The 27,692-nt window shown below is 41.6% G+C and overlaps 1 protein-coding gene across 1 annotated transcript in view; it reads left to right on the top strand.

Moving 5' to 3' along the window:
• The window catches only part of LOC124722174, a 585,754-nt gene that overhangs the window by 514,270 nt on the left and 43,792 nt on the right, over nt 1-27,692 (top strand). The window contains exon 4 of the mRNA XM_047247375.1: nt 17,315-17,442. Coding sequence (XP_047103331.1) covers nt 17,315-17,442 — 128 coding nt within the window. The remainder of the gene's footprint in view (nt 1-17,314; nt 17,443-27,692) is intronic.

Below are 27,692 nucleotides of genomic sequence, written 5' to 3'. Positions count from 1 at the left end.
TCAGACGCTATCTTCCTTTCCATGCTTTGTTAATTATTATGATTTTTCGCGCGAATGGATTAAGGTACTTCCGGTAGTTTCAAAGTTCAATAAATGGTAATTGCACTGTATTATCCCTTCATGATTTTTATCGATTTAATTAATGATAGAATCAGTTTAGGTTGAAGACAGGACGCTCATTTCAGTGACATCCATCGTTTTCGCTGCCTGGGGCGGCGTTCTTGGCACCAGCAAGCATAACCCTGGATACAGTACCGTTACAGTTATGAATTTGAGTGCTGGTCCCACTCCTCCGGCATACAAGCGCATTCTGCTTCCTCCAAATGCTTTCTCCACTTCGACAGATTAAAATCATAATTGTTTCGAATTTAACCTTTTGTTTTGTGACACGTCACTCTATATACAGTATGTATGTTGAGCCGATTGCAGAAAACAGGCAAGGGAAGTGGGCTACGTCTGCATGCTAAGATACACTGTAAACATTTTTTAAAAGTGTTGAAAATGGCCGAAAACGTAGCTCGCCGGGCGGCTGGAGAAATTTACACCGCTACCGGAGCCGTAGCAGACAGCACATCCGCAACACGGCTGGCCAATGTTCTTGGTTGACAGCACATCGGTAAACAAATAATACGGCACAACGCGATTGTAATCTATAAGGTGAATTTCAGTTTCAATTGAGAGTTTCTCTGACACAATTGTTCACAGTTACTATTCGCTCGAATTTGCAACTCATTAATACCAATAATAATTAGTATTTGCTTTGCGGTATCGTCAAGTGTTAACAGCGGGACAATGGAGATAGAACTGGATTAATTTTCTTTCTGTTTTCTTCGAATATACTTGCTAATAGCATCTGCCTTCGTGCAGGTTGCAGAGTTCCCAGTAATGTGTACTCCAATTAATGTGTTCAACCTTGCAAAGATGAAATATGAAGGACGTGGTATGCAATCTAAATCACCTACTTCTCCTGAAGACCTACGTTTGTGTTATTTGTAATTTAATTTCTTGGGCATTCATTAGAATGGTGTTAACATTTCGTTATAAATTGTAGAAACATTAGAAGAAACAGGAAATAACTCTGAGGATTCCATGAATTGTGGTTCCAACGATGACTGTTGTCCTAATTAAATTCCAGAACAAAAATTTAGTACCTTCCTAGCCCAAAGAAAATCTGTACAGTAATAGCTTTCAGTGGCAAAGAAAAGGCTGTGACATTTTTGTTTAAACAAAGGAGGGAGAAATGCTTAAAGTTAAGCAGTGTGCAAAATCCCCTTTCGTTCGTAAAATCTGATCGTGGAGTATATAAGAGGAAGAAAGATATACAGAAAGGACAATATATGGGCCAAAATGAAACTCGCAAAAGTGTGAAAGAAAAACTGTTCGAAAAAATTAGAACTGCTAGTGAGTCAGTGCACAGTTACTGAGAGAGATCTACGAAATTGGATCTTCTGAATTGCAAGGGAGATGAGCATTCCTTATTTCCAGGTTCCTTCGATGTAATTAAACAGATTCAGGAAATTATACGGGAAACGAACTTGCAAAATTACGAACTTTACTTCGAGTAAACGTGTAGAGGAGATGTCATTAATACGCAATACTACAGAGAAACTCGTAGCTGACATGAAGACAAAACTTCTTGTTATTCCATATAATGCTGTGTAACCAGTAAGGTTTCGTGCAAGAACTGAGCGCAAACCGCACTTCATGATTTCAGACGAAAAAGACTTTGTTTACAATAATGCCACTGTCAAGTAACGGTGGATTACTGTTACGCAGCTTTACATCTGTCTTCGCGATCCTCAAGACAAATTAGGATCAAAAATTAAAAAAGAACTGTACACCTGAAAAAAGCTTGTAATCGATGGAGCAAAATGTGGAAAAATGAGAAACAAAATTTTTCAATATTTCATCCAAAACGTCTTATTACTAGTTGCAGGAAATAATTCATTGCGTTTGTTGGACTCTTGGGCAGGACATAACGACACCTCTGTCTTTAGGAGCACGACGAAAAGTCTGTTAATATAATTTGGAGTCCACTCGGAAATAATACTGTGATTCAGCCCCTCGATAAAGAAATTTTTCGACAGTATAAAGCTGCTTGTCACATCAGGTTTATCAGCGGAGCAATATTGTTAAAGTTAAGTCATTTGTGGATTGTCAGTTTGCATCACAATGTTTTACGAATTTGATCAAGTATGCCTGGTACAATATGCGGAACAATGGCCAAAACTAATAATTGCTATGAAGTGCCAGAATGCATTATTTTGCGCTTTATTAGGTATGCCTGGTGTAAGTAAAATGTTTGTTTTCGTCACCCAATAGACGCTTTGCATTTTTGTGACGATTACAGGGAAGAAACAAGGAACTGTTTCATTGTTAATAAACTATATAGTATTCGAAATAATCGCGGTACCTATGATAGAGGAATCGAAGCTAAGTGAATTCGCACGTGGACAAATGGTTGGTGCTGGTATGATGGCTGCTTCCGTAATCATTGAAGCCGAATTGTTTGGTGTTTTAAGAAGCACCGCGTGAACATTTACACTGTATACAGGAAAGGCGGAAATACATCATCCGGTAAGTCACAACGCGCGCGAAAGTGTGTGTTGAGTGATCGTGACAGACGGTTACTAAATGGGGACTGTGACGAAAAATGAGAGGATGACAGCTGAAGAAGTCACTGTAGAACTGAAACAGACACTGTCAGCACCAAAACAACACGAAGGGAGCTCCATAAGCAGGGAATTTCAGGGCGAGCTGAAATTTCAAAACTAGTCATCGGTGATGAAAATGCCTGTAACAGGAAAACTGGTGCCTAAGCGACAATACCTGGGCTATAGAGCAGTGTAAGAATGTCATTATGTCGGATGAGTCTTTTTCACACTGTTTCCAACTTCTGGCCGAACTGATGTCCCAAGAGGGAAAAATGGCCTGGTTGGTTAATGACCTGGATACCCATATTGTGATATTCCAGAGGCAACCACGGTTACTCTGTAAGATCCTGTTAATGCGAAGGATTATGTGACAGTTTAGGCTGATGAGATGCATCCCGTGCTACAGTGTTTGTTCCCAGTGTCGATGCTGTGTTCCAAGACAAGAGGGCGTTGTTGACACAGCCGATATCGTGCAGAAGGTTTTTTGATCGATATGACCAATTGCCGCATCTACCTTGCCACTACAGTCACCACATCTCAACATCTTTGAGAGTCTGCGGTGTACGTTGCTTCATTCTCTGGTTAATGTGCAACTTGATCGAAGGGACTGCGTCATCGCTATCCAAATTCCTTATGGTTACCTGACCTTGCCACTCTTTACCAGGAAGAATCATATAAGATTTCGTTGAAATCCATAAAGCACCAGTATTTATTCATTCCGAGACAACTGGAAGCTGTTTTGAATTCCAACGCTTTTCCTACATCGTCTTATGCGCGGTAATTTTTAAGTTCCCGTATCTTTGGCCAACCCCTGTAGATTTTATTGACTCACGTGTTATTGATCTCCACTGGTATTTGAGCCCTGCTCCCTTCATTACTCCCCATACCTCGTTCCACAAACTACAGAGAACACTGAATTCTAGTACATACGTTATTTAAGACTGTAAAAATGCACATAAAATACGTATACCTTATTGTTCGTGCACAAGCCGTCACATTATGCGGAGTGGCGAGTTTTTACTCCAGAAAAACGATCCCTCTATGAAATCAGTTCTGACACGCTACTTCTTCGACAGCGGTTGGCAGGAAACAAGTTTTTGTCCGTTGAACTCAACAGACTGTCATTTGTCTTGGAGCACTGTTTCTTAATATGTCTCACAGTTAAAGAGGGAAGGAAAATTAGGGTTTAACATCTAGTATACGAGGATATCATTAGGGACTGAGCGCAAACTCGGATAGGCTAATATAGTGAACCTATGGTAAAAGGAAATTAAGGATTTTCGTACCACTTTATCCTGATGTGCCCACCTCGCTCGGTACCAAAATGATGCGGAGGCAACTACCAAAGAGATATGACTGTCTACGGAATATTACTAGAAATTCCAGGGTCACTTCGCAGGGCCCTTGCGAAGCTTCAGACCACTGCTTGTTTCTCTGGTTACCCCTCCAAGTTACTAATCCCTTGCAAAATTTACCATTGCAGTTGGTACCAATTCGAGGTTTCCACTAATCTGCTACTTTCAATACGGGTATAAAACACAATATTTTGTACTTATTTTGTACGTGGTATACCACGGGAGACATCTCATAATTGTAATTAACTAGCGCATAAACTATAATTTATGACTTCCTTTGAACAAAATATGGAGTAGTAAAATATAGGATGGTTTAGTAACAATGTAGTATTTTTCCCCCATTAATGTTCCATTGTTATGTGCCATTCTATAGAAGAGACTGCGTTACAGATTACCCACGAAGGAGAAATACTTGGCCTCTCGAACCTTAACCCATCTGCGGATCAAACAGTCTAACTGCTCAGCTACGAAGCTGTGCGATTTGCTTCTGCATTTATTAATAACCCAGTGATCGAACGTATTCGTTTAGAATCGTTTTTAAGTAAACTGAGTCAGCGTCAGCAGAAATGGACTTTAATCCAGTCATTGGAACTATAGAAACTGCTGGCGTTTTTCCTCTGTTGTAACTGAGTCGCTCTCACGTTTTCCGTGCAAGCTTTAGCTCGTGTGTCAGCCGTCCAAATTGAGATGCCCTTTTCACTGAATGTAGACGACGTTTCATAAGTGACGCGACTTAAAACTGCGCGCTGTACTCGTATATGCAAACGCGACGTAACGAAGATGTATTAGGGATGCGCGCTTGTTACTGGCTGGCGGAACCGCGGGACAATCTGGCGCTGCTAAGCGTCAGTCGGCTGTCTCGTCGTCGCCCCTGTTTTCATAGCGGAGGTGGCGGGGGCGGCGGCGGTGACGGGGACGGAGGGTCGAACAAAGGGCGCACAAGTGGCGCGCCTGGCGCTGCGGCTCGCGGCTCGCCTCACGTTGTCAGCCGCCGCAGCCCAGCCGCGCCTCGCTCGCTGAAAGGAAAGCGCTGCTCTAATATACGCTCTCCGCGGTAATGCGTTTCCCACACGCGGAGTGACGGACCGCAGTCCACGATCTCTCTTCGCGTTGTGTTCAGTTCTCTGGGGGCGTCAAAGGCCGAATTGTTTGCAGTTGGTGATTCCTTTTGTACATCTACATACACGGAGGTGACAAAAGTCATTGGACAGCGATATGCACAAATACAGGCAGCGGTAGTAGTGCGCACACAAGAGAGCAGTGCATTGGCGGAGCTCTCATTTGTACTCAGGTGATTCATGTGAAAAACATTCCTCTACATCTACGTCCATACTCTGCAAGCCACCTGACGATGTGTGGCGGAGGGTACCTTGAGTACCTCTATCGGTTCTCCCTTCTATTCCAGTCTCGTATTGTTCGTGGGAAGAAGGATTGTCGGTATGCCTCTGTGTGTGCTCTAATCTCTCAGATTTTATCCTCACGGTCTCTTCGCGAGATATACGTAGGAGGGAGCAATATACTGCTTGACTCCTCGGTGAAGGTATGTTCTCGAAACTTCAACAAAAGCCCGTACCGAGCTACTGAGCGTCTCTCCTGCAGAGTCTTCCACAGGAGTTTATCTATCATCTCCGTAACGCTTTCGCGATTACTAAATGATCCTGTAACGAAGCGCGCTGCTCTCCGTTGGATCTTCTCTATCTCTTCTATCAACCCTATCTGGTACGGATCCCACACTGCTGAGCAGTATTCAAGCAGTGGGCGAACAAGTGTACTGTAACCTACTTCCTTTGTTTTCGGATTGCATTCCCTTAGGATTCTTCCAATGAATCTCAGTCTGGCATCTGCTTTACCGACGATCAACTTTGTATGATCATTCCATTTTAAATCAATCCTAATGCGTACTCCCAGATAATTTATGGAATTAACTGCTTCCAGTTGCTGACCTGCTGTATTGTAGCTAAATGATAAGGGATCTTTCCTCCTATGTATTCGCAGCACATTACACTTGTCTACATTGAGATTCAATTGCCATTCCCTGCATCATGTGTCAATTCGCTGCATATCATCCTGCATTTCAGTACAATTTTCCATTTTTACAACTTCTCGATATACCACAGCATCATCCGCAAAAAGCCTCAGTGAACTTCCGATGTCATCCACAAGGCTATTTATGTATGTTGTGAATAGCAACGGTCCTACGACACTCCCCTGCGGCACACCTGAAATCACTCTTACTTGGGAAGACTTCTCTCCATTGAGAATGACATGCTGCGTTCTGTTATGTAGGAACTCTTCAATCCAATCACACAATTGGTCTGATAGTCCATATGCTCTTACTTACGTGATTATGGCCGCACGACAGGAAGTAACGGACTTTGAATGCGGAATTGTAGTTAGAGCTAGACGATGGGACATGCCATTTTCGAAATCATTAGGGAATTTAATACTCCGAGATCCACGGTGTCAAGAGGCTCCGCGAATACCAATTCCAGGAATTACCTCTTACCACAGCCAACGCAGTGGCCGAAGTCCTTCACCTAGCCACCGACAGCAGCGGCGTTTGCGTAGAGTGGTCATTATTGTCAGACAAGCAACGCTGCCTGAAATAACCACAGAAATCAGTGTAGGAGGTACGACGAACGTATCAGTCAAGATAGTGTGGGGAATTTATAGTTAACGGGCTATGGCAGCAGATGACCGATGAGAGTGCCTTTGCTAACAGCACGACGTCGTCTGCAGCTCTTCTCTTGGGCTTGTGACTGTGTCGGTTGGACCCAAGACTCCTGGAAAACCGTGGCTTGCTCAGATCAGAGCCCCGATTTCAGTTGGTAAGAGCTGATAGTAGAGTTCGAATGTGTAGCAGATCCCACGAAGCTTTGGACCCCAGTTGTTAACAAGGCACTGTGCAAGCTGGTCGTGGCCCCATTATGATGTGTTCTATGTTTAGATGAAATGGACTGGGTGCTCTGGCCCAGCTGAACCAACTGAGACCATCTTCAGCCATTCGTGGACCTCGAGTTCCCAAACAACGATGGAATTTTTATGGTTGACAATGTACCATGTCACCGGGCCAAAATTGTTTGCGACAGGTTTGGAGAACACTTTGGACAGTTCTACCGAATGATTTGACCACCCAGATCGACCGGCATGAATCCCGTAGAACATTTATAGGACATAATCGAGAGGTCTGTTAGCGCACAAAATCCTGCACCGGAACATTTTCACAACTATAGAAGCAACATGCCTCAATATTTCTGCAGGGGACTTCCAACGACTTGTTCACTCCATGCCACGTCTTCGAGTTGCTGCACTACGCCGGAAAAGGAGGTCCGACTTGATATTAGGAGGTACCCATGACTTTTGTCACCTCAGAGTTCATACTCCGCAAGCCACTGGGCGTGGCGTGACAGACAATGCCTCGTACCATTTTTATCGATTTTAAGTCCGGTTCAATTCGCCTACTGACTGAGAGGAAAATGACATTCTAAGTGTCGCTGTTGGCGCCCTAATTCCTCTTACCTCATGCTTGAGATATACGCTGATGGTCACATAATGGAAACACAGTCTTCCAACAGCCGTTCCCTAAATTTATTCAACACAGTTTCGCGAGAACTTCGCCGTCATTTTTCCAAGAATTCCCATTTATGTTCCTCGAGCGCTTCTATTCCATTTTACGATTCTAGCAACGCGTCTCTGAATTCATTCGGTGTGTGTTGTCATTCCTACTTGATAAGGACTCCTAACGCCCAACATTACTCGAGAAATGGTCTTCTAATTCATTTCCTTTACAGATGCACTGCACTTTTCTAAGATCCATCAAAAAATGTATGTCGTCCATTCACATTCCCAGCGCTTCTTAGTATAAAGGACGATCAGAAAGTTTCGCTTCGAAGGCCGTGCAGTCCATAACCAGTATGCCAACCAGGCAAAATTGCCGTGAGCATTGAACCAATCGTACCACTAGCGCACAAGGTTGAAGATACTCGTTTGGTAAAACACCGTCTCCTGCTGCGTAAAGAAGTCCGTAAGTGCCTTCTGCACCTCTTCGTGCGACAGCAGTTGTCGATCCTTCAGGGACATTTTAAAGGGATCGAAGGCGTGATAATCGCATGGGGAGAGACCAGGAATATAGGGCGGATCCTCGAATGTCTCCTACTTGACTTGGCGTAACTTCTGCGTAACGAAATTTGCGGTATGGGAATGTGAGTCTTGTGTCGTATCGCGACCAGCACAGAACTTGGCGCACCGTTCCACAACGATGGTTTTCGATAAGTATACTGCTCCATACACATTCTTTATTCTCCGATGGACGTCTTCCGGTGTTTGTCCTTCAGCAGCCGAGGAAAGGATAACGGCACGTTTGTCCTGATTGGGCGCCCTTGGTATTAATGTCGCTAAATTTCACGTTTCCGCATTTACTGCGTGCACGTCGGAAAGCCACAGAATGGCATACACAGACGATAAATATGTGGATATGCTTCTGGTTCTTGGTGCATCTGATAACCGGGCTGGTGTTGGCACTCGCGAATATGCTGCGAGATATCCTCGTTGACGCCATCCAGATAAAAATGTGTTTCGTCGTCTGGAGCTACGCCTTCGGGTGTCAGGTTCTCTCTTTACGATCCGGCTGGCTGTGCAATGTTTGGACGTGCAGGGAGGTCGCTTTGAGCATCTGTTGTTCTGAGGACAACATATTCTGTTGTGAAGGTCATGAGGTCATTAATATGGACATTATTATTGTCACTGGTTGCTAATGTACGACATCTGAGCGTTCGTATTACATGTAGTTAAAATGACAAGTAGATGTTGTGTTACTGTATTGTGCCATCATCTTTAACACTTCGAAACTGATATTGATTTTGTAGTTATTCTGACAGGTTATTTGTTGCAATTATCTATTTCTTATTTGTCTAACCACGTATTTGTTATGTTCTGCGGTAAAAAATGCCCTAAATTTATGATACATGTGACCTAAGAAACGGTGTATAGCGGGAAATTTCAGAATGAAATTAGCAAATAAAAAAAATGCACCCCAACGCAGGATCGAACCCTAGACCTCCTGCATGCTTACACAAAATTCTGTCCGCTGCACCAACTGTACAGTACAGATACTATATGCCAGCACAGATAGTTACGATACACGTGGTCATTGAGTTGCCAGATTGTCACTCTTTAACGTCCTTTTTCTGCCGGATGTACTCGTCGGACGAAATTTTGTGAAAGACTTTTTTATCGTTGGCCTGTGAGGAGTCGTGCTGAGAAGCCCGAGTGCAGGAATTTCGCTTCACCCTGTATATACTCTGATCAGCCAGAACATTACGACCACCGACCTGCTATCAATACAAACCGTTCCAGGCGACAGTAGCGTCACCTGGTGAGGAATGACTGCGTCGGACGCACACACGGTGCATGTTGTATTACTGACAAGGGAACCTTCCCATCGCACCCCCCTCGGTTTTAGTTACAAGTTGGCACAGTGGACAGGCCTTGAAAAACTGAACACAGATCAATGGAGAAAACAGGAAGAACTTGTGTGGAACTATGAAAAAAATAAGCAAAATATACAAACTGAGTAGTCCATGCGCAAGATAGAAAACATTAATGTTGATACTAGCTCAGAAGCGGCGTGGTGCCGTGGTTAGCGCGAGCAGCTGCGGATCCGGAGGTCCTTGGTTCAAGTCTTCCCTCGAGTGAAAAGTTTAATTTTTTATTTTCAGACAATTATTATCTGTCCGTCCGCCCGTCCGATGCGAGGTAACTGCGCCGTAGTATGGGGACGCTACACCTAAACAAACATCGAAACACACGACGTCAGTCGACTACAGCGCTTTTTTGGGAGTGATTATCCCATCGACAAGAAAACCTAAATCGGGCAAGGTAGAAAAATCTTTTTACCCATTCACCAGGTGTACAAGTTAGGTGAGTCGACAACATATTCCTGTCATGTGATGCACATGCCGTCACCAGTGTCGTATAGAATATGACGTGTTTTCCAGTGGAGGAATCGGTTGGCCTATGACCTTGCGATCAAATGTTTTCGGTTCCCATTGGCACGTCCTTTCGTCTACTAATCGTACGGTTTTGCGGTGCGGTCGCAAAACACAGACACTCAACTTATTACAGTGAACAGAGACGTCAATGAACGAACGGACAGATCATAAGTTTGCGAAAATAAAGAATGTAAACTTTTCACTCGAGGGAAGACTTGAAGCAAGGACCTCTCGTTCTGCAGCTGCTCACGCTAACCACAGGATCACAGCGCACGTGAGCTAGTTTATCCTTGATGTTGCCTATCTTGGGCATAGACTACTCAGTTTGTATATTTTTCTTATTTTTTTCATTGTTCTACACAACTTCTTCCTGTTTTCACGATTGATCTGTGTTCAGTTTTTCAAGGCCTATCCACTGTGCCAGCTTATAACTAAATCTGAGGGGGGTGCGATGGGTAGGTTCCCTTGTGAGCGTGCTGTCCGTGTGTAGAGTGGGGAAGGCGCGTGATTTGCCTGAGTTTGACCGAGAGCAGATTGTGATGGCCCGGAGGCTCGGCACGAGCATTTCGGAAGCTGCACGACTTGTAGGGTGCTCGAGGAGTACTTTGGTTAGTGTCTTCAACACGTGGCGAAACCAAGGTGAAACCATGTTCAGATTACAGATCTCATTACAGATGTCGGACGTCTTAGGCTGGGCAGACTGGTAAAAGAAGGCAGGTTGAACAGTGGCGGAACTAACATCAGACTGTAATGCTGGGCAGAGTACAAGTGTGTCTGAACTCACAGTGTACCGAACACTCCTAACGATGGGTCTACGCAGCCGACGAACCATCCATGTGCCAATGTTAACACCACGAAATCAGCAACTACGACTGAAATGGGCACTTGACCATCGGCTTTGGACGTCGGCGCAGAGGCAGAGCGTTGCATGGTCTGATGAATCCCGATACCTCCTTCATCATGTCGATGGGAGGGCGCGAATAAGACCCTTTCCAAGGGCACAGCTCCTTGACACCTGTATTGCGGGACGGAGAGAAGCTGGCGGCGGCTCCGTTATGCTCTGGGGAACATTCACGTGGGCATCAGTGAGTCCAGTGGAGCTCGTGCAAGGCACCACGGCGGCCGGGGATTATCATACATTGGTTGCAGACCACGTACATCCCTTCATGACCATCAGATTTCCCAACGCCAGTGACCTTTTTCAACAAGATAACGCGCGGTGTCACAAGGCCAGGCTTGTGATGGAGTGGTTCGAGGAACTTAGTGGTGACCAATTGATGTGCTGGCCCCCCACCTCGCCATATCTGAACCCGATCGAACACATCTGGGATGTGACTGAACGTGATCCCGGAGCTCATCGCCTCCTCCTCTGAATTTACGGGAATTAGCTGAGTTGTGTGTGCAGATGTGGTGCCAACTCCCTCTAGCGACCTACAAAGGCCTCATTGCTTCCATGCCGCGACGCGTTGCTGCTGTTATCCGTGTCAAAACTGGAGATACCGGCTATTAGGTAGGTGGTCATCATGTTCTGGCTGAGCAGTGTATACGACTTAGTGGATAACATCAGCAGTCCCATTAGGGCTTTCGCAGATGATGCTGTTATAGATAGAGAAATCAAAACGCTAGAAATTGTAACGAAGTGCAGGACGGCATGCAGTGGGAAAACACTTGGTACAAGGATTGTTAGTTGACTCTCAACATAAACAAATGTACAGTATTGTGCAGAACTAGGGCGAAAAGACCCATTATTGTATAATTATTCGATTGCAGAGCATTTACTGGACGGAGTCGCATCCGTTAAATATTTGGCAGTATGCGTACGGAGCGATTTAAAATGGAATGACCACATAACTCTAATAGCAAAAGAGAAAGATGCCACGCTGATATTCGTCGGAATGATCTTCAAAAGTGTTGTCCACCCGCGAAGGAAGTATTTTACAAAACCCTCGTTCAACAAAAACTTGAATATTACTCGTCAGTTTGAGATCCGTACCATATGGGATTAAAAGGAAATAGAGAAAATCCCAAGAACAGCGCGTTTATTTACAGGATTATTTAATATACGCGAAAGCGTCACGGAGGTGCTCGTCTAACTCCAGTGACAGGTGCAACAAGAGTGGAGGTGTTCATCGCGGTGTAGGTAACGGTTAAGATTCCGAGAGCGTACGTTACTAGAAGAGCCAACCAAAATGTTGCTTTCTATCCCTGTATCTCGTGAAATTACGATGAAGGTAAAATTAAAGAGATTCGAGCATCGACGGAGGCTTACCAACAATCGATCTACCCACGGGCGATTCGAAACTAAGACAGGAAAGGGGGAAGTGACAGTGGTTCACAAAGTACGCTACGCTACACACCCTAACCAGGCTTGCAAAGCATAGATGTAGGTATAAACAGGGGTAAGTTTAGGAAAGAACGAAACCTCGAGATCGTACTTGCAAGCATTAGCATGGGTTGCTTCAGCTTCAGGTAGGCTACAGTGTAAGGAATCCACAGACGAGCAGATAGGAAGAAAGCAAGTAAACTGTTTATTACTTCAAAAGTAAACTTCTTAACTGTTAACACATTGATCCCACTGTGAGTCAAGATGGTCAGTGCCTTCATGGAAAAATGTTTGGCGTTGAAAAAGGAACCATGATTTTGGGAGGCGGGAACCTCTTTGTGCGAAGCATATCAGCGGCAATGAATGCCTTTCTTCAGAGCTTCAAAAACATGGGAATCTTATGGCGTGAGATCGAATTTGTATGGAGGATGTGTAAGAGCTTCCCAGCGAAATGTTTGTAGCGTAGTCGAAACAACCTTGAGAACATGTGGGCGGGAATTATCGCGCACCAGTATGATGCCGTCCGTCAACACTCCTGGACGTCTGGAGTTGATGGCAAACTTCTATTTTTGCGTTGTGTACACGTACCGCTTTGCGTTAACTGTGGAGGCGTCTCCCCATACGATTTTTAACATTTTCAGAACCTTGAAGAAAGATGTTTGTGACCGCATTCTTGTGACGAAGGTAGTGGAGTCGCCGGCAGCTGTCCAAGGGGAAGCTTTTGCTCCAAAACTGCGCCCCAAATCATTGTGCAGCGGACACCGTCATACATGGGGTATCAAATTTTGCCTCTCCACCCCATCCTCCAATCCCCTCCCCGTATCCTTCTGACATGGTACTCAGAATTCTTGACTTCGTCCTCGTTTTTAGGATGAAAAAGCCATTGAGTGGTTCCAACGTGAACTTTTTCTGAGCAGTTAAACGCACACGTCAACGACCAATGTCAGTGCCATGTCCTCCATCAGTGGAGAAATGTATTGATTTGAAGAGTGAATATCGAAAAGAAGACTAACATCTTCTCGACGATTCATGACTTTTTCTAGGTGATATTAAAAACTTTATGACTACACCTCGCATAGCAACGAATTATTACTTGAAAAACATTCATCGAATTAGAACAATTTGTAGTAATTGATACACTAAAGGAAAATACCACATGCATTCATTTTCGAAAGTTAATAGGAGACATTGCAGCCCAGATACTGTGTAAGTAGAGTGTAGATAAATAAATGTAAATGTCACGTGACTAGGGCCTCCCGTCAGTTAGACCGTTCGCCGGGTGCAAGTCTTTCGATTTGACGCCACTTCGGCGACTTCCGCGTCGATGGGGATGAAATGATGATGATTAGGACAACACAATACCGAGTACTTGAGCGGAGAAAATCTCCGACCCAGCCGGAAATCGAACACGGGCCCTTAGGATTGAGCCGGCCCGGGTGGCCGAGCAGTTCTTTTCGCTACAGTCTGGAACCGCGCGACCGCTACGATCGCAGGTTCGAATCCTGCCTCGGGCATGGGTGTCTGTGTTGTCCTTAGGTTAGTTAGGTTTAAGTAGTTCTAAGTTCTAGGGGACTGATGACCTCAGCAGTTAAGTCCCATAGTGCTCAGAGCCATTGTGTAGATTCTAAATTACAAAAATCAGGTACATCAGTTCGATACCAATACATGTACCGTCACTATGAGATGATAATAAAAGAGAATTCAACGTGTTCTGAAGTCAAGGAAGTTTGCCGTTTATACGTCAATAAATTTACCGAGCACTAAAATAAAAATATAAAAATAAATTTATAAACTGCAAATACTAATATCTTACCATATGTGAAAACATTTTACTTTGCACTGCTGATTACACTGTCCTGTAACATTAATGTAACCGTCTGTCAAAAGCGATACGTGGAGGACGAGAGTCACTGAGGGTCTGGAAGGTATCAACAGCGATGTGGAGCCAAGCTCACTCAGTGCCGTGAGCAGTTACGCTAGCTTTCTCGGTTGAGGCTCCACGGCGCGTACAGCCCGATCGAGATGGCCCCACAGGTGCTCCATTGGGTTTAAATCCGGGAGGGGGGAGGGGGTGCTGGTCAAGGGAGCACAGTTAACTCATTCTGGGGCTCTTCGAAACACGATCACACACTTAGAGCTGTGTGGCTCGTTGCATTGTACTGTTGGTAGGTGCTATAGTGCCAGGGTGAAGCCAACTGCATTTGTGGGTGCACATGGTCCCCAAGAATAGATGCATACTTGTGCTGACCTGTTGTACCTTCCAGAATGACGAAATCACCTAGAGAATGTCACTAAAACATTCCTCAGACCATAATCACCCCCGACCTGGACCCTTCCGACGACTGTTGCATAGTGTTTGCTTTCAGACGTTTCATGCCGTACACACCAACGGCCATTTGTCCAATGGAAGATAAAACGTGTTACCTCTGAAAAGGCCACCTGTCACCAGTCAGCTGACGTCCAGTTGCGCACCCGCGTGCAAAATTCCAGCCTTCTACGCTGATGAACAGCAGTCAGCATGAACGAGCGAGCCAGACGCTTGCTGCGGAGGCCCATACAAAGCAACGTTCGCTGAACGGCGTTGAGAAGACACTGTTAGTAGCCCCTCGGTTTATTCGGGCAGTCAGTTGCTCAATAGTTGCACGTCTATTCGTCCATACAAATCTCCGCTGCAGCCGTTCAGCCCTGTTGTCTATGGCCATGGTACACCACAGTAGCCTCGGCGCCAGTTTTGATAGCGCCAGTTCGCCATGCACGGTATACTTTAACCACGGCGGCACGCGAACAGTTTACAAACATAGACGTTTCGGATATGCTTCCACCCTTGGCCCGAAAGCCAATGATTATGCCCTTTCGGACGTCAGGTAAGTCACTCCGTTTCCGCACTACAGTAACGTTAGCTCCGTTTATCCCGTCCCTCCACGCGTTTTATAAATCCTCCACTGCTGGTGCTGCCACCTGCTGTCTGTGATTGATTACTGTACGTTGACGTCGAACATAGGTGGTGGTCACAATGTTATTGGACAATGTATCTTGTAGCGTTAATTCAGTTTGTTAAGATATTTTGTTGTAAGCAGTGATTCTGAAATACAATATTAGTTGATATTTCCACATTCCTTCTACTGTTGTAGTTGACAAATGATGCGACTTTTAGCTACGCTTGAAGGACGTGATTAACAACACAAATACGTGACTGGTTGGACATTAAAAATGTTGAGCTGAGTAATCTCCATACTCCAAAGCTGGATGCCGATCTCAGCGTTCTCTTACATTAAATCTTTTTTTTTTTTTTTTTTTTAATCCAATGCGGATTATCTCCGTTTTTATTTTTGTTTTAATCTCCGTTTCTTCCAATTTTTGATTTATTCAGTACTCCTAATCCCATTTAACCTTTACGACAAGCAGGATTTTTCGAAAGGTGACTGGAGACCTGTTTTTCTAAATTAATTCAATATTTTTAGGCAGAATCCCATCAACATCCAAAAATCTCAGCTAGTTCCTTCCATGATTTTTATTTTTGTATTTGGATAATCCAAATGACTTCAGGCATTGATACTGAAATACATATCGTGTGAAATCCAACTAGGTCTTTTCTCACAAGACATATTGAAAGCCTCGGATCAAGGCAGTCAGGTAGATACCGTATTTCTTATTTCCGAAAAGCACTTGACGCAGTACCACACCTGCGCTTATTGTCGAAACTAAGATGATATGGGATGTCAATTGAAATTTGTGGGCAGATTGAGAACTTTTTGGTACGGAGGACGCAGCGTGTTATCTTGGATGAAGAATATTCGTCAGATGTAGAAGCAACTTTGGTGTGTCCCAGTGAAATCATTCTACAAAGGATATTGATTACAGATCACACGTCCGACCGGTTCTAGAACATTGCTTAAATGTGTGGGACCCGTACCAAACAGGACTATCAGGGGACATTGAACGTATAGACGGAAGGGCAGTACGAACGATCACAGGTTTGCTTCATCCGTGGGAGAGTGTCACAAAGATACTGAAGAAACTGAGCTACCAGTCTCCTGAAGATAGACGTAAACTATCCGGAGAAAGTCTGCTAACGAAGTTTCAAGAACCGGCTTTAAATGATGACTAGGAATATACTACAACTCCCTACGTATCGCTCACGTAGGGATAGTGATGATAAGATTAGAATAATTACAGCACGCACGGAGACAGTCACACAATCATTCTTCCGACGCTCCACACATGAATGGAACGGGAAGAAACCCTACTAACTGTTACAATGGGAGGTACTCTTTGCCATGGACTTCACTGTGGTTTACAGAGTATAAATGTAAATCTCTAGAGAGTTTCATACAGTTTTCACTCTCCTCGATAAATGTAAAATGCGTGGGTATTAGTTTCAGACCCGACGTTGAAACAAATATCTAAATTTAATAGCGCTCATTTTTAATAATTTACGCGCATAAAACCTATAAACTGATCGACAGTAGCATGTATTAAACGTGTGGTACTGCGTCATGATTACATTCATTACTTCTACCAGGAAGAATACTGATTACACTTTTGATAGCATTTTCTGAACGATTCATATTAACTTTCAGCCGTGTTTTGCCTAACAAGCTTTTATTATTTGACACATACTTCTTACACACATATTTGATTATTAATTACTTCTATCGTTTAAAATTCCATTACATTCATTAATAAAACACTGATACTGCTATCACCATTACAACAAAATATTTTTTTTCCTTTTCCTTTTTCTTCAATAATTGGAAAACCATCTGATGTACGCTGACGTGCTGGATGACCGGAAAAAGTTGGAGCTTGCACTAAGAGTTACAATAAGTTATCACTAAATTACAAGACATTTAAGATACGTTTGCATTATTTTAAAACGTTTGCTGTAAAAGCTTTTTGATTAAATTATGAATGTACCTTACTTTGCTGTCACATGTATGCTGGTTTCGTTGGCTTCTTATTTATTTGCATGTAATATTTTTGTTGTTTCAGAGACTTGTGTCATGAAGCTTGGACCAAACTGAGATTGTCTCCAATGTTTGGTTGCATATGTCCAAATAATCATATGAAAAGGCGCTGTGATCGGATATTTACGATGGTTAATCACAATCCTTGTGTCGGTAAGTAAGCAGCTCAACATGAAGCATGAATTAAAAATGTAAAGCGAGATAGGTTAAATTGGCAGTGAAAAACGGTACTGAAGCACTCCTTTTATATTATAATTGCATGACAGTAATGATGATTTTCGAGATAATAAAAATACAGTGAACATGGATTCCTTTAAATAGCGTATTTGAAAAGTCTCACAGTTGTTCATACAAGTTCTCACAAGCAATGTTCCCGCTACGAAACTGTGACAGCACTGCTAATCACAAGCACATTGTCACCAGTTCGATCACGCCGACATGGCTGTGACCTCTCGGAAACAGTGTTTGTGTTGAACTAAATCAGAAGCGATCCATATTTCCTAAATTGAAATATCATTCTGATTCAGATAAGTTATACTTTAATATTTGTCAGAGTGTTTCTGTTTGTGAATTAAGTTTACATTGATATGTTCCATGTGTCCTGCTTTATGTTAGAAATCACAAAAATTCACCCTCTCGTATTTAGCATTGCATTTGTGATCCTTCCCACCCGTCCATCCACCAGACGTAATGGGAAGTTGTTACAGACCTTTGGCCTAAAAGCAGTAAATGGAAACTACTGTCTATTGATTTTGTATTTTTTATTTTATTTCGATGAATTTAATTTAGTTCTTTACATGTTTTCAGAGTCTGTCGAAAATAAACACTTAATAATGTAGCTCTTCTTGTGCTGCTAATTACGAAATATTGCATAAGATACAGATTTCTTCGCACATTTCTGAGTAACAATTGTAACTGAGCTCGACACACCTTTTCTTTACCTGTATATCAAACATTTTATTTTCCTACGGCCATCGTTTCCAGTCATGAGCTAGTTTTCAGCGAGGTTTTAATACGACAACCTAGGACGTACAAAATCACAGAAACTCCATCCATAAGCATATTAGTACTGGTCCGAATATGCTTCGTTTCCGACTAATAATTATCAGACAACACCTCGCAAAATATGTTGTAGACGTCCATATACCGGCAAATATGGGCAAGACAAAGGACGATCAAAAAGCCCTTATCGTATAACTAATTACGCAACTCTAGATGTTATGATACACTAAGGTATGGGTGTGTGTGTTGTGATCTGCACTGCCTCCGTTTTCCACGTTCTTAATTTTGCATACTATTCCGCGGGAGAAAAATATGTTTAAAACAGTCAACGCCTTGAAAATAACGAAGGATGTTAGATGTAAATATCACAAATGTAACTCAGTTCTTACTTTAGAGAGGTGATCATGTTGTTTTAGCTCACTATTAAATCTGATTAAAATAAGTTTTTCCGTTTTATAATGTAGGTTCTTGCTGTATGCCGCTATCATCCGAAAAACTTTCGCAACAGTCAGAAACAACTGATATCTTATGTGCAGCGGAATTTATATGAGAAAGGAAAACTGAACGCCGTGTGATGATGGATCTGTTGGTTTGAAACCACTAACGGTGCTATTTGTTTTTAATAAACAGAGTTATTAACGGTGGTTGTTTGTTGTTTTTAATTACTTTTTGTAAGATGTAAGAGTCAAATTATATCCATACACAGAGACAGTCTTGTCATGATAATTTTCCACAAAATGCAATAATGGATTTTATAAAACTCGGAAACTACGCATTTCCGGACCCTAACTATGTGAGCTTTTATTTTTATTTTTACACGAAGAACCTGATTCGTAAGTATTACACATAACTTTCGTTACACCCTGCATATAACAGTATCTTAAGTGACACAGTCAGATAATACCGCGTTTCTCACTTGACAATCACAACAAGAAAGGAAAATCAGAATCAAAGAGGATATCTTCTGATAAGCAGACGGTCTTAGACTTAATTCTGGTGGATGGACATCCCAATAATTTATTTCGTGAACCACTAGCGTGCACGGAAACGTATGTGGCATGAAAAGTGAACAGTTCAGGCACAGTATTTGGAATGTAAACCTCAAGCAGAGACCTTCACGACACACACCCTCACGAAAAGTCTGGCCGCGATGCGAATGTTCCGTTCTCTTCCGAGATCTGAACGTGACGTAGAGCAAGGCAGTCGGAAACGGTAAGAACAATGGTGTCGACGCAAGTCACCGTCCTCTGCGGAAAGAGGACGAGAATTTTGTTAACATGATCGTGAGTCAACACAAATGGCTTTCTAAATTTTCAGAGTATGCATAATGCCAAAAGTCACGAAAGAGAACAGCGGGAGGAAAAAAATAATAGGAGATCGACGGAGATTAGAGCGAACTAATTTGATGACAAACCTAGTGTTTCGCATGAAATTAAATTGCTTTTAGATGATTAGCACGCATTTATGTGTCGGAGTTGGCAGAAAATTTATTCTAAACTTTAAGGTATAGCACCTATGCTCAGTCTCATCGCGAAGTAGCTGCTGTGGATATTTCTGCACTTGTAGGTCTAGTTTCTCTAAATTTATTAAAATCAGTATGGACTACCCGCGATGTGAATATTTGTGGGTCATTATTTAAATTTCATTATTTTGCGGTTAACGTCGCGGTTCCACTCTTCAGTGCCTTTATCAAATTGTACAACATACAAACTGACCCAGAATTATTTCCTCTACAATTCTGGAATGGTAGCTCAAACTGCTTCGTCATACACTATGAAAAATCAGTTTCTGCCTTGGAAGTAACAGAAGGAACTGTATTCCTTCCATTAATGAACAAGTAACTTCTGTTATGACTCTACACCTCTACGCGTTTGGTTATTTCTTCTGCTCCATTATTAATCATGTATGAGAAACGTTTATTTTCATCATCAGATTCCGCATACAGGAGTTATACTTCCGTTTTGATGCCCAGCCCAGTTGTATCCTTAAATTGTTTTGTTCTGCGGTACAGACAGGTGATAATTTTAACTCATAGTTTACCTAATTAGCTTACAGTGATTTCATACTACCTTTCAACGTCTGTGAGATCTTTACTGTGACTTCACTATTCCTACAATCGCATCTTTCGTTTTGCATTCACTCATTATCACCTAAATATTAACACAGTAGAGGAAAATTGTACCCTTTCATGGTGAAACACCCGCAAAAATTTCCTCTTAAAAGAGTCTGTGTCCCTTATTCTGCAAACGAACAGTAAGGCAGTAAATTCAGAAGCGAGGAAGTGTATGATTACTTAATCCAGGAGAAATCTATTCAAAAGCAGCATTATTGTTACCATTTCAATCCGCAGTTTATAGGCAGTCGTGTTTATGAGCAACTGTGGTGCAACACTGCGTGATAATAGTGTGTGCGTTGCATATAATCACTGACGACAGTCTTCTAGTGTGGCATCATACTAACAACTGTTCAGTTTGTTTTTCTGTAACGTTGGACTATAGAAGTCACTGCTCAACAGTGTCACTACCCCTTAACATAGTAGTAGATTGTGCGATCCAGACAGTTTGTATGCCCTCTCCGTGTAGAATCGTTTTCCCATCTTATATGACAAAGCAATTTTGCATGCTCTGAAAATTCGAGAAAGTGTAACGTTTGTGAGATCAGAAATTTTTGGAGAATATATTTTGTGTTGAGTGGACGTGATCCTGAAACATCTTACATTTACCTCACCGTTTTCTCTGTGTAGAATACACGGGGCTCTCCGACGCTGTTGTTCTTATCGAACAAATTTACAGTAATTGTTGATAAAGAATATATTTTAGGTTTCCGGATTATTTGCTCAGTTGTACAGCAAACTGCGATATCTGTCAGTGACATTCAAAGTAACAAATGTGCTTCTAACTCATGTTTATCGCAAAAGTTACAGCATATGTTCTATGTGTGTAAATATGTCTTGTGAAAGTATGTGCACCTTTTCTCTTGAAGCACTTTCTTGTCTATCTGTCACTCTCACAGAGTATTATAATTTTGTGTGTGCACGAGCTTACAGTTTCAACTAGCACCACTGCGAGCTACATAGGCGGCTGTCTGCCGACATCCTCCACACGGCGCCGACAGGCAAATACTGTCCTTGTTTCGGAATGTTTGCTGTCAGTAATGCATCAGTAAACGTTACACCTATGAGTTTTCAACGAGTCCTGTTTTGCGCTCGCGTTTCTCCTGCAGCTTCCGTCTCCGCCGCTCTCTTCGTGCTAAGTTAGTGCTGAAGCAGCCGTCAAACACAATTCTAAACCACTGGAAATTGGTGCATTAACAATTTCTCCTGCGTTGTAGGAATGTTGCAGAGTATTCGGTCAGTGTATGCTTGCGATTCAAGGGAGGTGCAAAAAAATTCTTAAACGGCCACTAAAATTCCATAATTGCTGTCTTTACGAAGAGTTATAAGGTATTGCGCCAAGATGTCAGTTGAAACACCCTTCTCACGAACTCCTGTAATAAAGACGCTTAGACTCACAATTCAAGATTTTCATGACTTAATAATGATGTGTTTAATGATAATTATAGCATGCGTGGTACTGAAATAAACGATTGTCGGACTGTTCTAGATTAACGTCAGCATCTATGCAAAATATCGAGGTAATGTATCCGTTCAAAGGTTTTGTGCGCTGATATCGAATAACTCGTAAACAGCACCAACAACAAAACGTTTGCATAGTAAGGCTTTAAAATTATGCACTGGATCTGCACTTGACAATTTGGTTTTACACCTTAACACGCTTCTTCAGACACTTCGTAAACCATAGGTAAATTGGCACGACTGTTTTTTATACATAATATTATCATTCAAAATATCCATACGCCTAGAGTAAAAGACTTGTATTTAAATCTACATATAAACGGGACGTCTAACTGCAGCTAATAATCTGAAATAGAGGTTAAGGCTGCTACAGCTGCTGCTGCACGCAAAGGCAGAGAAATACCAGTAGCAAGTAAGGATACCTTCACTAGCGGATGCCTTATTTGGTAACATGATCTACTAACACTTCAATGAATACAGACAACAACAATAATTTATTGTATTATTGGTGTGTCGAACGCAGAACAGCATGTTTTTCAGTTATCTTGAATAATACCTGTACTTTATATAGAGCAATGTTCTTTTTTTTAATTTCGAGAGGTTACCCTTCAACATAAGAACGCCCAAGCTTGTAAAACAGAATCGCTAAACGAACTGTAAAAAAAACATAAATATTATGTGGCACTACATGTTACATTGTTGGTATGTGACATCGTTTACGCGCAGAGAAATGAAAATTATCGGACTGAAAATGATTAACAGTTACAAAAGACATATTTATTTTCTTTCTCAGTCACAGACACTTTTTTTCGCCAGTTATTCTCAAGTTGTTATGATAACAGCGAGAAAAGGGTTAGGTATATCGGTCATTATGCGAAATTTGCTACAATCTTGTTTCCACTTGCTCCATGCCTGAAAACAAGCTTTGTTTGTATTTCCTCGCGTGTAAACGATTTCACGTGATGTGTACAAAGCCCGCAGCATATTATAATTAGGAAATCTTTGTGTCAGTGTTTCTTCTATAATCATAACGTCAAAACCACGTACAGCACCCAGTATAAATGCAAATGGAGGTAACAAAAGCTTGTATCTTTAACGGCATCAGGTAAATATTGCGTTCGGCAGTGTGACGGCGACCTCTCGCAGATAAGCCAAGGCAAGTACGCACACGGTGAGCAATAAAAGCATGGATATTGCGAAAACGTTTAGTGTGGCCATTTTCCGATAAATGCATAAACAGGTCAATATTTTTAAGCCACCTTCTAAAGGCAGCAATAACCTAAAGATATTTTTATTTCACATATATTTGTTATTTCCCATAGAAAAGTATTTGCGTGAAAATTTTCACACAGAAAAGTAATGGATTTCCCCCTTGCAGTAGAACTAAAGAGTGTACTTTAAAATGGCATTATTGCCGAAGATTTTATTTCAACGAGTATTGGCTAACTCGGTGATCGTCCGCAACAATTAATTTGTTTCCTGTCAACACTTAGTGTCACTTTTTAATGGGTAAAGGACGCTTATATCACAATTTTTGATGTCATCACAGCACTTCTGGTTCAAAACCGGGGAATTCCGAAACCTTGTTGTCCTTTTTGTCTTATTTTATAACTGGGAACTTGCTAAATACATTACGTTGTGCAGATCATTATACGCAGTACATAAAAATCACATTTCGTTACTTAAGGCATGTAATTAAATCTGTTTTACAAGGTATTTGGCGCTATTTCTGTACGGAAACGAAGAAGTTCCCGTTTACGCCCAGTTCACTAGCACTCGAGCTAAAGTTAAAATCCAGTTAACTCAAAATAGGAAGCCGCTAAAACAGCATCGTCTATTCAGCTTGACAGTTTGGATGCACTGCACAGACATCACGGTCACACGATATCAACCTGTAGCGCCCATGTTTATACACGGACGTCTGTTAAAATGCTACGTAGGATTATTTCGTGTGCAACTACTGTAGAAACCAGTTGTCTACTCCAGCCCTCCTAAGACAATTCTGACGGACCAATAAATTTGTTTTGATTGATTGCTGAGAACTACTCCAGTTCACAAGCGACCAATATATGAACACATATTATAAAAAACACTCTTCACCTATCTTTCTCTCAAAATCATTTACATTCACGCATAATTCATTAAAAATAACCTACCTACGACGGCAAGCGTGAAGTTTTAAGCCTCGTTCTAAGTGATATACTTGTAAATTCACACCTTATTGCCAGCTTTGGAAGAGTTTTCTTCAACACCTGAAAAATTTCAATAACTAATATTTCTCTTCTCAAATTTATTTTGCACTTCTGCTTGTTTCTGTTAACTCGATCTGTCACGGTTTTCACAATACAATATTAATATATTCATCGACAACATTTAAGAAATTCCACAGGTTTTTATCCTTGAAATCAACGGGAATAATTCGGTATATTAGCATCGACATATCAGACTAAAACATATGCTTAATAAATGGGAATATCTTATGTTCACGCACCCTCTCAATTACGTTGGTTTGAGTATATTAATTATTCTTTTTCACGGTTTATATTGTCAGGCAGCTGCACTATTTGAAACAGGGGAGTCCCAGATTTAAATCTGCTATTGTAATATTGAGTTTTAAAACCTGTTGGATTTATCATCAACTATGTCAGTCCAGATTTTTGGGTAGGACCAGTAACTGGCGGAAATTTAGGAAGTTTAGCAGTTCTGTTGTTACTACAATATATAGTCAAGAAACCTGATCTCTGGAATGGCCTATAGGACAAACGCGTCGATGAACGAAAAACCAGGAGGACATACAGTGAAGTATGTTCTGTAGACAATGAACAGGTCAAAGAGAAGATTACAATTCATACGCATACAAAGGATGCAGCTGACCACGAGAGTGCATCGTACTACAAGATTTTTCTCCCATTCTAACAACACGCGTTCATTTGGAATGACTGCACGCCTTCTAGATAATATGTGCTTATAGATATTACACCTACTGCAGAAAATAAATAGTCAGAGATTTAACTAGTTTGTTATACATGTGAACGGATGTGTAGGCCATTGAACAAAACTGTTTTCAAAACTGCAGCTCCATTTAGGAAACAAGCTAGTGACATAAAACTCACAAGGCCCATGAAGCAAGGCATGTCATTTAAATTTTTACTGTCAAAAGATGGCTTTGCAGACACACTTATGTTCATTTCGTTTATTAGCAGCTAAACTTTGCACAAGATTTCAAATACAGAGGTTGGACAAAACATTATGAGCACTCATGGATAAAATTTTTGTCCAGACACTATTTTCTGTCTTACCTGTTGTGTATCATTTTGGCTCTTACTTTCCCTTTCCACTAAAGTTGTGCCCCGAAGTAGGAATCCAACGGGGTTTTTTACAAATTACACCAAATTCTGCTAGCCTGCACTTGGCAGCGCTGTACTCAGTGTCGCCAGGACACCGAGGATGTCTTCGCTGAGTAGCTGCAGCTCGCAGCCATCTTGCTCTGCTGGTTATATCTCTGTCCCCAAAGATATTACAACAGTAGTTCGATTTCTTATCCCTATTGTGCACCAAAATCGCAGACATTTAATCTCTGACTGCCTTCCCCTCAACTCCTCTCCCTATCCCATCTCCTCACTCCCCTCTCCTAAGCCACACCAGTTTCTTGGAAATGGGCTAATCAGAGAACTTCTAAGCCAACACATAACGCATTTAGCTTTTTGCTGGCCATTAAAAAGAAACACTCAACATACACCCCAGGACTTTCCATCTTGTACACTGTACTTCCACGTAGTGACCCCTTGGTGCCCAAATACAATAATAACTCCGTTTTTGTACCCTACTTCATGCAAGGCACACTGGACTCTCAACGTTGATACCACCATGTTTTTTCCACGTCCAAACTGACTGCATTATATTTCTGTAACACTAAAAGACACAGATGACTCACTTTGTTAACACTACCAATGTATATTGAGGCCTAAGGTACTTTTGACACCTAAACACGACTGTTTACTCTCAAATTAAGAGTCAAACATCTATTTTCTCATTTAAATTGTCTGTAATAGTTAGCAAAGCAAGTAAAGCTTTTTTGTATAACAGTACAAAATACATATGGCTCATTTTATTGATGCTACAGTACTAACATATAGGTTAAGGTATACTTGGTGATGAGTATAGAACGAAATTCGTGCCAAGGAAATATAGCACTTCAGAGAAACCAAAAATTGTCTATACCATTTTTTTATAACAGCACAAAACACATGTGGCTCACTTATTGGCACTACTGATCTGCCGTATAGGTCAAGGTACATTTTGCAAGGATTGGCTAATGCTGTCACACTGTAAGAACTATATGACACTTTAATGACATAAAATACTGAAGACTAGTTTTTACATCTGAACTTAACACGCATTCATAAAGTGAATTTTATTCATAATAGATGCATTAAAACTCCGTGACCATTCTTTTATAGAATGTAGATTAATAACTGCTACCAGTGACATTCATATAGGTAACAAGCAAGAGGTGCTACATTTTCAATTACCCACTGTCAAATACTTTTAAAAGCCAGTCAAAAATTATAGTGACTCCCTGATAGGTTATTAATTTCATCTTGTAGTTCAGTTATTCGAGTCTGCTTCCCCTGGTACTGCAATCCGCACGACACTAGAGATAATGCTTGTGTCATGCGCGAAACACCTTGTAGAATAGTTCTTCCAACTGATTGGCTTTAGGAATATTAATTTTGCCTTCTGTTTTCTGCATAGTAAAATTGTTGAGACATTCCTCATCTTCTTGGGTGTAAGATGTTTACACTGTCCCATATTCTAGCGGAATTTGCATACAGAACTTGTAAGTTTACCACTTCACCTAACGAACGACCATTAAATATAGTTATTCCATCGGACTGTAACTTTGTAAATGGTTTCCCTGTTACTAGATACACATTGTCGAGAACACTATATTTAGATACAACGTAACATCCTTTTAAGCAGATCCACATGGAGGTGAAATTTTATAGATTTTTCTTGTATCCTCTGATATAGTAAATATTCTTGGATCTATCATATTCTACTGTGTTGAACAACCACTTTCTATTGGTACCTATAGCAAATGATAATACGTTGTATCCTCCCACTTGCATCCAGGTTTTTCGATATACTGTGCTTAAAGTAATTTTTAGCCTCATTTGTACACCTGCAATGTATTGTCTTTTTCCAGCAGCAGATTATATTCTTCCTTCATACCATTTGTTTTCCCCAAATACTCCACTTCGCGTATTTTGAATTTGAGCGCATCATCTTCGAGTTCTCTTTTGCATACACACAACACTTTAACTGTAAGAGAGGGAACAATGTCCTAGGTTGAGAAAAATATGTTTCTCCAGCTTTAATATAACACTTACGAATAACACTTATTTTTGTGGGTAGTCTGTACTAACAATTTCCATACAGTTGACTGGAAAATAATTAAAACTATAACCAAACAGAACCAAGTTTATAATCTTTCTCAGTCTTGATTAACAGATTGGCACAGTGGGTTCTGGCCAAATGCGCTGACTCATCATCTGTCAGCAGTTTTTGGCCAGTGTCATAATACATCTGTGTATGTTATATTCAAGGTCACTGGTGACATGTAGCTAGGTCACCCTGGAGAGTTGAAGGAGGAGAAGGAAGGGGGAGAGGGGAGGGGATGGATGGTTCATCCAATGAGAATCCAATTCCATCCCATCCCCCAGTTTTGCTCTCATCCTTTAGGAACCATTCCAGATCTGTGCTCTGCAGTGAGAAGACCGTTTTATCGGATTTTATTGCTGTAACAAAATATTCCAAAATTATC

This window comes from Schistocerca piceifrons, chromosome X (genome assembly GCF_021461385.2).
Source record: "Schistocerca piceifrons isolate TAMUIC-IGC-003096 chromosome X, iqSchPice1.1, whole genome shotgun sequence".
Taxonomy (NCBI): Eukaryota; Metazoa; Arthropoda; class Insecta; order Orthoptera; family Acrididae; genus Schistocerca; species Schistocerca piceifrons.
Note: the sequence above shows the minus strand (reverse complement) of the source record. Positions and strands in the feature narration are given on the sequence as shown.